We start from the raw sequence: 10,789 nt of genomic DNA, 5'->3' as shown, positions 1-10,789 counted from the left end.
ATGGCATATGATGGTATATATCTAGGCACTGGAAATATGAAATTGTTTTCCTCTTCGATACTAATGATACTCAAATACTTATAAACGTTCTAAAATTTCTTTAGGCAATATATAAACGCATCGATATGCATCTGAACCCATCACGTATAAGAGTCAGAGAAGAGAAATAACTAGAGGGCAACTTGGAAAACTCGTATTGCAAATGCACATATATGATGGCGCCCCTAAAGTACGAACATTGATTTTAGCTCTTACATACAGGAAATTTTTATACAAATCATGTTCTGTTAAATATATCCGCTTTTTATGCAAGCTGAGTTATACTGAAATATTATGATTTGGACTTAAAATCTTTTTTTGTCGTTTATAAACAACAAGTATGATTTATCTTATCTCTGCGTATGTTTGGTGTAGCACATTTCTTTTGATACGGGCGACTGGTGAAGGGAGTTGTTCAAAGGGGTAAGAAATTTGTAGCAGTGCACATACATGTATATAAGGTAAATTCATATTCGCATTATTATCTGATAAAAGTACAGAAAGTGTATTTATTTATTAGCGTTAAAACAAGTAAATCGTTAAATAAATGATATAGGTCATTGCGCTTTTTAAGATGCAAGATACTTAAACAGAATGGTGTATCAACGTCAGAAATTTACAATTTTCCTTAATTTCACAAATAATGGTTATAACGATATAATACATTATAATATCAAGAACGATTTCATTAAACTGTTTCCAAAAATATACAAAATGTCTGTGAAAATGAAGGAAATAAATCGCATATTGGACGTGATAAAAAAATATCAATGCACACAGAGTTATTGTCCTTGGATTCAATATTTTGAAAGCTATGATTGATTGTTGATATATAACTTAGAATTTTGAAATATGTTATGTTTAACAAGATTTTTACAATAAGTATTGGGAACAACTTCAACAAAGTTTTTTTCCCTATCATACATCAATGTAAATAAATGAATGGTTTTGTCAACTCTTATGTGGTGACATGAGGGTGGACTTACTCTAAATAATTTATGTGGCCTAGCTCATTGAGATGATAATATTTCAGAATCAATGTAGACGGTTCACCAAAATGCTGCGTAAACTTCTATAATGTGGGGAATGAGTGTAAAGGTAATTTTCTTTGTTTAATTTACATAAATGTGTTTTATGAAATGTGAAGATATTGAACAGTCATCAATCTCATAAATTCTATATAGGTCAATTGTGTGGAGTAAAATATCGCTTAATTTGCATGATATGGCTACGGAGTGAATATTTCCGTGAATGTTCATTGGTAGTGTAATTATTTTGTATATTTTTATTTATGTGGATATACGTACGTAAGGCAGTGTCTAATTTCAAACAGGTATATTAGTCATGTTTAATATGCGTGAATTGTAGAGTGTCTCCCTGGGTATTACGGATATAATTGTTCCAGTCCATGTCCGACACCACGATATGGAATTGGATGCACTCTGAACTGTGACAATTGCTCAAACTGTAATCACATATATGGGTGTGGAGACGCTACAGGTGAATATATAACGGAAACAAATCAACAAACACTACATTATGAAATCCATCAAATTGTTGTGCGATATAAATGAAATGAAGAGCAAAATATCTAAGATACGAATACTTAGTAAGTCATTTAAAACTTAAAATGAAAAATACAAAGAAAATATATTAGTGATCTTCACTGTAAAATGACATTGATTTTGGTCAGAACAAACCCTTGATTGGGCAGAAAATTTTACTGACAAAAAGACAAATACACAATTAATAACATTTATTTACATTTAATAATTGAAAGAAAATTGTAACAATGGCAAAATAGTAACTTACGGTAGCTGAACAATAGATATGAAAAATCCGTGCCGAACTGAATCTACACACACAAAATAGTTAATTTCAAAATTATAGTACCCAGTTATAAAAATAATCTAAAGAACTTGTCTAATCAGGGCTTTTCTATCATAAAAATTAACAGTGTATTTATAGTAAGAATGAATTTTCTAGTACAATCTTGAAAGACGATGATGCAACCATTACGTGATTTTTTTCTACTAAAGACGAAGACATCGAGCTCTAGAACAATCTAGGTAACATAATGCAAGTACTATACAACAAGGAGTAACCATCGAGGTCTAGTACAATCTAAGTCCTAGGTGTCAATTGAGTGCAAGTAGTACACAACAATTATAAAACAAAAATCATTGAAATTCACAAATTTTCCGGCAATCTATATCATATTACATAATTGATTATATTTTGATTTAAAATCGATTTTAACCAAAATTGTTTATTCTTTAATTTACTGTTATTCCCCCCTCATCTCTTTAAACATGCTATGCTAGTCAAAATCCATTCTATGCACTAATTCTTAATGTGATTTGCAACTGCTGCTTTATTGACCATAGTCTTGAAATATTTGACAATCTATCTATATAATTCAATTTCATATTATTTTTATCTGCATAAATTCAAATCTTCCGCTTCACAAATCGTCACTAATGAACTATCTAGTCACGTGATTCATCATGACGTCATACGTGTCAATTGCTGCAGCAACTATAGCCTACTTGTATGTGTGTTTGAATATATTCTAGTCATGAATTATACAGGATGGATAGTCAATATTTCTATATCGATGACACCCATACAACTAGTATTCAAGATTCAGACATACCTGTTGCTGTGCCAAATCTAAGAGAAATTCCGTTATAAAAGATCAATATTACAGCGACATTGACGGACACTGAGAACCCGGTCACAAAAAGGGTGGAACATTTTACGGAAATATCTATCTGATCATAGAATGACACGTTTCGTTCGCAAACATTTCCGTTGTAGCTCATAATATTCTTTTTTAAGCATTAGAGGACTGTATAGAATGTAACATGCATTAGCCAATGTAATTAATTTAAAATACCCCATTTTCATATATATACAAAAGCAATGAAAATAGTGGTAAAACTCTTTCAAGTTTTGCATATTGAATTGGTATTCATATATCATCATTTTTATAAATCTGGATATTCTTTGCTAAAATGACATACTTTTTAGAAATAGTGGTACTCTGCCGGAAATAGTAGATTTTGTCTACATTATTACATCTGTTTTAAACTACTATATTAATGTTCTACGGTGTGTCGTACCCTCCAGTTGAAGGCAAGAAATTGTTTTTTGTAGAGGCGGAGACAAATACAGTGGATCATTTCATGTCCCCAGAGTATACGGTGAAAGTTACAGAAAATGGAACGCGTGAAGGAAATGGTAACGAGACGTCTGCGTTTCACATCAATGTTATTTTTACATCAACAGTAATAACATCCGGGACACTAATATCCCTGGTGATAATACTAATAGTTAGAGGAGAATTATACACACACACAAGAAATTTTCAGGTCTTAGGAATGCAAATAAATTGTCGTGTAGAATGCATGTAGTAGACAACATTTACACAGAAATTAATAAGTTCATGGCTAATGTAGTTTTACCCGAGGATGATGAGATTACAGGTTCAAAAGAATGTCATAGTAATAAACATCCACCTTTCACTGAGATAGGGGAAACCGGATGCGAGAAGTATGTTTATAGCGCTGTGTGTAAAGTGAAAGCTATTTCAAAGGATAAACCCAGACAATTCAATGTAAATTGCAAAGAGAAGAACAAGCATTTTGACTTACAAAACACCACAAGCACTGTGAACTCTTTTGGATTGAAGGATATGAGTGACAGTTTTGATATCCTTTATGCTGCTGATGTTTTCTTAAATGAAAAAAAAACCCGAATCGACGTATTTCTGATATTGCATGGTAATTAAACCTTGTTTAAATATCTTAACAAGTTCATGATTTAAACTTTAGCACACATGGAAACTATAAACTAATGTAGTTTTGTTTTCAGGATCTCCACTTCTTAAAAAGGTACATGTATTCAATCATTACCACCCTACATATCCAATTAGGTGTATTTTTTCCCATTGATGACGGTCTATGTATAATCTCAGCATATTCATATCAGTGAATACTGATGAATTTTTAATAGGGAAAACTAAATATAACAGAAATTATTATGATGTCACGCACAAGCACTCTTAAATTGAAGAAATATGGTTGAGTTCATCATTGAGAATATCGTCATGGTCTTTGGTGATCAGGTCTTCCAACAGTGTGTTGGATTTCTCATTGGCAGTTATAGATCTGCTTTATTTGTGATACCTCAGTATATTCATTCATATGCTTATTTGACAAGTGGTTCATACGGGGAACGATGTGTTTTCGTCTTGTGCATTGAGTCGATGTCTTCAGTTTCTTTAAGGATGCTGAAGTTTATAAAATTTGGAGTAGGTTTAGATATCTTGGGGTCACACAAACGTGTTGAGGGAACTGTCGTGTGATTAATGTGGTTAAGTATTTTATGGAAGGACATAAGATATAGATATAGCTCTTTAATAAGTGGAAATTCAGTATTAGTCATTAGTGGCGATGTCATTTTCTGTTGCGTGTCATGTTGTGAGAAATCTAATCTGATTAAGCAATGAAACTAGCCTGAATTTCTTGATAATTCTCAAGTCCAAACTATGATCGAGAATTTAACAATAGGATTTAAAGTTGAATGAAATTCTTATAATCTCTTTTGTTTTAAGAATCATTCACATACATGTATATTCATAGAGTGGTTGAAGATTGATTGTTGAGCCACTAGTAGCTCTTCATGAGAAAAAATTATCCTTGCATTCGTTGTGACCGTTGGGTTTCTTCTTGAGGTAATTCTGTATTAGAGGATGTTGATTCAATTCATGAATACATGTATAGGAAATGGGATGTGCTATCCCAATTGAAGATTTTCCTCATTTCTATTTGAAAGTACGTAGTCCCTTTTAAAATCGTTGCATAAACTGATGATTGAGCGATAATCATCATAGATATCATACCTCATTCTCTACCCAGAATTCCTTGCGCTGCTCGCAGTATACCTCTATCAACGCTCAATGCACAGAAACCTTGTAAAAGTTTCTAATATCCAACATTTATGTTTTGGACTAAATAGTTAGTCATGCTTTTGGTGTAATTAAATTGATGCTTACTGTAAATTGTTTAAAATCGCTGTTTTGGAACGATTTCGAACTATGCGCATGAATGCAGGACATCCACTTTATGGATATTTAATGTAAACATGGAATCAAAAGTAAGAAAAGCAATAGAAAATACGATTGAAACTTGTAAAATAAGAGACAAACAGCTCAATGGTAAAGATGTCCTTTAAAAAGTTCCAGTGGGTTATGAAAAGAGGCTCACGTATCACCTGTTTCCAGAACTTTAAAAGGGAAAGGAGACGAGAATGAATGTGATTACATTGTCATGTGATTCCTAGCGTTGTCTGAGGTGTAAGTGAAGATTGCGTAATGCGCCCTCTGGTGAAAGAATGATCATACCTTGAACATAATTTATATATACTTGTATTCTACACTTGTTTTGCACTTATATGTTTAATGGTTTTTTTTATATACAATGGGGTAATGATATAGGCCATAACGACCTTCCTTAATTGGCTTAATTTGAACTAAACATCCTCCTGGATCTACAAGTTTAGAAAGCTAGTTGTATTTCGAAAGCAGAGAGTTAATACTTCCTTGAAATGTGCAAAGTATTCAACAAAATGTCCGTGTTATTAGCCATTTTATGAAAGGTGAAGATAAAGAACATTGATCATTACTCCCATCTTACTAATCAATAGGCAATATAAAACCCTTTAATCTTTTTCGGGTTTATGACCGACAAAAATCATATACATCTTAATATTTCGGCAGATGAAACTTTTGTTTCAAGCTTGATTTACAAGTTACCGTTAAAATGATTTATTGGAAGACATACATTATACATGATCTAAAAAATAAACATATGAGAATGGAATATGTGTAAGGTGTCTCGGTAAGTCTAAAAAGGTGTACATTATTTTTCACATTTCAAGAGATAGGGTAAATTTGGAAATGTTTGTATCGATTGATTTTGAGTACAAGGATAGATTCGCAAAATTAAGGAATGCTGAAATGGATCTATAAGCTTTTTACTCAAATTTGCAAAAATAAATCGACAGAAAATTTCCATAAGCCCGAAATTGGTGAGTCGAGGGGGTTAGATTGCTCACTGATAAGGTTGCTCATTACACCAACATTTTCTTGAATAACTTGTTAAAGCGTCTCATATAAAGACTTCAAGTATGATGTTACTATGCTGATATAGTCATATTGATTGGATGCTCGACTCGTAGTAAACTAGCCGCCTTCTAATTCAAATAATGATAATTCTGTGTCGTCAGCTCGGGAGGCATCACATAACTGTTAACTTAGCCTGTAATGCTGACAAAGGCCCTCACATGGCGTGGTTGCATATAAAAACTAAATTATTCAAAGCTAGACGAACAGTAGACTCCGTCACGTTAGAATAACTGAATTGTCCTAATGCTTTCGGTGTCCCGTTTTCAGATGCATATCTGACTACTTTGGCTTTCATTCCTTCTGCTAAAATAGTGCAAATTCGTAAATACTTAGGACTAGGTGAATTGTACAGACTTTCGAAACTCGACATTGAATAATTTCTCACTATATTATCTAAATTCACAGGCCACTCCCTTAGGTAAAATATTTTAAAATTGACATCTTGATGCTATAAAATTGTGTTAAAAACTGATCATCGATAAACTATCTATTTAGTTACGCACTAGTGATTAGTTATGAAGAAGCATCGTGTAGATTTCTTTCTATTAAATGATTTTGCGAATCTAAATAAATTCGAAAAATGCAAAAATAACCAGATTAACGTGATTCACATATTTTTAGCTGAACACATTTACACCAAAACACATATACAGCGAACAGAGACCAATCGCATAATTTCTATTAAAAATTTAGATTGGAAGCAGGGTAATCCCATACCCCTGGATATATCAAAGACAGGATTAAATATTCAAGAGGAGTAAGTATCCCTTGATGACTAGGCACACAAGGAATGAGTCTTCTATCTTAATAGGTGAACAGAGGAATACGTAGATAAAATGTATGTTAAAAACAGATTAACATTTGATGTGAAACACTTCAGACAGCATTTGACTTGATCACAGGATGTAATTACATATATATCGTTATAACGACCATACAATGTGCGAAATGCTGCCTTGAAACAAAACTGTTAAAATCCCAGGAACATCAAATTATTTGTCAGTAGTCTGTCTTTAATTAAATGTTGATAATACGCATAACATGCTCATGGGTATGTGAACGTATTTTCTAGTATATGATTGTGCAAAATCGGATCGTTCCGAAAAAAATATTAGATGATTCATAGAAGAGTTTTGGCTCTACATATGTATTAGAGATACATCATAATTTGATTTCAAATAAAGATCGGTGTAGTCTTCTCATATGTTTTTACCCTATACCAATATATTCAACTTGCGATATCTCGAAGACACTAACCACGATGTTGAATAGGTGTACTCAGTGGAAGTCTGAAGAAATTTATTGTTTGATTGCTTTATTATTCATGAGATCAAAGACAGATGAAAATTCGCAAACAAAGTACACTTACACAATGAAGATACATGTAGGTACCCGCGATTTTGTCAGTGTTTATCAACAAATAATCCCATTGTTTCTATTTCTGTCTGGTGACTGGACGAAATCGGATGCTTACTCCTCATAGGCAGTTAGTCCCACCTCTGGTATATCCAAGGGTCTGTGTTTGTCCAATTCTCTATTTTGTATTGCTTATATGAGTTATGAGTTTGATCACTGTTCTCTAGTTATCTTCACCTTTCATAAATGTGAATGATTATGATAACCAATTTTAGTGACAACATCTTCGGAAAATTGAAACAAAGAAGTCATATGTTATACAGCGTTGTAAAGCAGGGGCTTGGCCTGAAGTCGATGTAAATAACATATTCTGCTATATTAATCAGACGACTTCTTAATTATGGTGTGGAATTTAAACTAAAATTGAATATAAGATGTTGAAGGAAAGGATAAGGTAAGATGATATAGCAAATAGTTTTTACGTAAATTATCGGATCTCAATTTCGGATGCTAAATGGGTGAATCCTTTCATTATTGAACATGCAATACTGACTTCTAGCCATGTTGTCCCACCTCTGGTGTGTCCAAGGTCCGTGTTTACCTTAATTCCAATCCCGTATTATTTATAGGATAGGAGGGATTGATCACTGTTCGTTATCCCCATCTTTTCATTCATTCGCTTTGCGAATATTTCAATGCAACAGGGATGGTATTTTGAACAGTTATACTTCAAATGAAATATCTAGGTTATGCGATAAGTGATCTGATTGAAAACACTGATATTTGAAAACATCTTGCAAATTTTCCTATAGGATATTGAATATTGGTCTCTGAATGTGAATGGATATTCCACATACTTAAGTATAAAGTAATTGGAGGATCGACCTTTTTCTCCAATTTCTTAAAAATTAACTGTATGAGCCATATTTCACCTAAAACAATCACCTTATAGAAGTGTGACACCCCTAAAAACGAGAGAGGGCTATATTATTACAGCTAATGCAGAGTACTGCATAATATCGACTTTTAAAGTATTGTGTTGCTTTTTTTACACACACTAAAGTTATTGGGATCTGTTTTAGAGGCAATGTTCAGGTCCTCAGCCTCCACAGTGAAAGTCAAAGAAAAGACAACGCAAAAGGGATTTTGTAACGATACTTCTTCTGGATTCGATATGCATCCTATAACAATAATAAAAACATTCGGGACTCTGATAAGTCTGGTTTTAATACTAATGATCATACGGGAAGTATGCAAATATCGCAAATGTTTAGGACTTCACTCGATGAATGATGTATCGTGCAGAATCCATGCAGTAGACGACATTTACACAGAAATTAATGAAGTCATCGTTATCGAAGGTTTCCCCGAGGATAATGATAATACAGGTTCAAAAGAATGCGTCGGGAACGGACATACACCTTTAACTGAGATGGGGGAAGACAGATATGGAGAAGATGTTTATAGCACTGTGTGCAAAGAGGAATATCTATGTAAGGATAAAGTCAAAGACGATGGAAAACATGAAATGGCATCAATAAGAAGCATGGAATTTGAAATGAACGGGACTTCAAAAGATGAAAGAGAGACAGTAAACAATGAAAATATTTATGAACATGCATTTGTGGACATCGTTCAAAATTGCAAAGGGAAGACTCAGTGGCCATCATCTGACCTGCAAAACTACATGAAATCAACCACACTGAATTGTTCAGATGTGGATGATGAAGGTGAATGTTCTGACAATATTTATGTAAATGACAAGACTGAATCAACTTATCTTTAACGTTACACTATAATGGAAGTACGTCTAGATAACGTTAAAGAAACCTTTTTATGTATTTATACATTATATCTTTATCAATTGAAAAATATAATGTGTACATGTACTGGATCATCAAATCCTAAAAGTATGGACCACATCGTTTATTGAATAAGAAAACATTAACTATTGTAAAAGATTAATTTGCTTAATTTGTTTGATTTTATGTTCACCCGGGGCTTTAATTGGAGACATAACGTCACCTGTATCATGAATGCCGTCAAAGAGTCATCCTGAGCATGGACTAAATAAGAAAAAGTAGGTACTCTGTGACAGTGAAGTCACACAGCTCATTCAATGACAACCGAATATTCTCCTGTGTGCAACAATCATTGTACAGTGTTAGCAACGCTTACAGAAAGTTAGAAATGTATGCATTGTTCAAAAAGTGATCAGTAACGTGTTTTTCATATATCTAGGACGTATGCTTGCATCATATTTTCTACTTTAAATTGTCTTGATTTGTACTTTTTATCCATTTTGACATAATGTTGCATTCATGCTTATATGTGTAAGGATTATTCGTTGTGTATTCTATGGTTTTTCTTTTAATTATCAATTGTAAATTTTAGTATGTTGTACAGCGCTTTAGAGTATTTTTTAGATAAGGCGCTATATAAGTGTACTTTTAATATTATTATTATTATTATAGTAACATAATTCTTATGAATGGTAATCTCTAGACACAATTAGTATATGAATAACGATAGAAGAAGTTGTAAGAAACACGTCAGACAGGAGTTGACCTAATGACTGGTTGTATTGGTTAATGAGATCGTTATGACGACCATAGGTAACCGAAACGAACATGATGCATTTCTGTGACGCCTACAGAACGTTTTTAATTTATTAATTGATGAAAAGATGAAAATAATGAATCAATCTTATAATCCCCATAAATAATAACCCTTAGTTAAAACAATTATGTGTGAACAACCTTAGAATTGGCATGAAACATGTCAGACAGAATTTGACCAAATGCAGGTTGTATTGGTAATTAGGTAGTTATGATGACCATACATTTTGCGAAATGCGGATTTTAAGCGAAACCGTTGAAACTCCTTAACATTAATAATTTTGAGCAGCCTGTCTCGATTAAAAACTGTTCATATGCAAAACATTATCTTGCATATTGAATCAGTTAAGAGTTAAGGGGTGCAAGGATTTTAACAGTCTCATTTAAAGTCAGCATTTCGCAAATTCTATAGTCGTTATAATAATCTATTTTGTCAATACAACCTATCATTGGGTAAAATGATGTCTGTCTTGTTACATACCGATGTTAGGCCGTTCTTGGCTTTGCGATTTTGACTACGGATAACGACGTTTACCTGATCAAGATATAAGGCTCACAGCGGGGTTGACCGGTCGGCAGGGGCTGC

General features: G+C 33.1%; 1 protein-coding gene across 1 annotated transcript; it reads left to right on the top strand.

Annotated features, from left to right (window-relative positions):
- Nucleotides 1-9,559, top strand: LOC125656126 (uncharacterized). Its single transcript, XM_056145730.1, has 4 exons — nucleotides 1-13; nucleotides 1,408-1,539; nucleotides 3,199-3,282; nucleotides 8,668-9,559. The coding sequence occupies exons 1-4, from the start codon at nucleotides 1-3 to the stop codon at nucleotides 9,369-9,371; spliced, it is 933 nt and encodes a 310-aa protein (XP_056001705.1). The 3' UTR covers nucleotides 9,372-9,559.
- The last annotated feature ends 1,230 nt before the right edge of the window (nucleotides 9,560-10,789 follow it).

Source organism: Ostrea edulis, chromosome 7 (genome assembly GCF_947568905.1).
Source record: "Ostrea edulis chromosome 7, xbOstEdul1.1, whole genome shotgun sequence".
NCBI classification, from domain to species: Eukaryota; Metazoa; Mollusca; class Bivalvia; order Ostreida; family Ostreidae; genus Ostrea; species Ostrea edulis.
Note: the sequence above shows the minus strand (reverse complement) of the source record. Positions and strands in the feature narration are given on the sequence as shown.

Excerpts from the sequence above, each read along its gene's own strand:
- LOC125656126 (XM_056145730.1), top strand. Across the intron at positions 1,540-3,198 it reads TGGGTGTGGAGACGCTACAG|AGGCGGAGACAAATACAGTG; the intron begins GTGAATATATAA and ends TGTTTTTTGTAG. Across the intron at positions 3,283-8,667 it reads TGGAACGCGTGAAGGAAATG|AGGCAATGTTCAGGTCCTCA; the intron begins GTAACGAGACGT and ends GATCTGTTTTAG.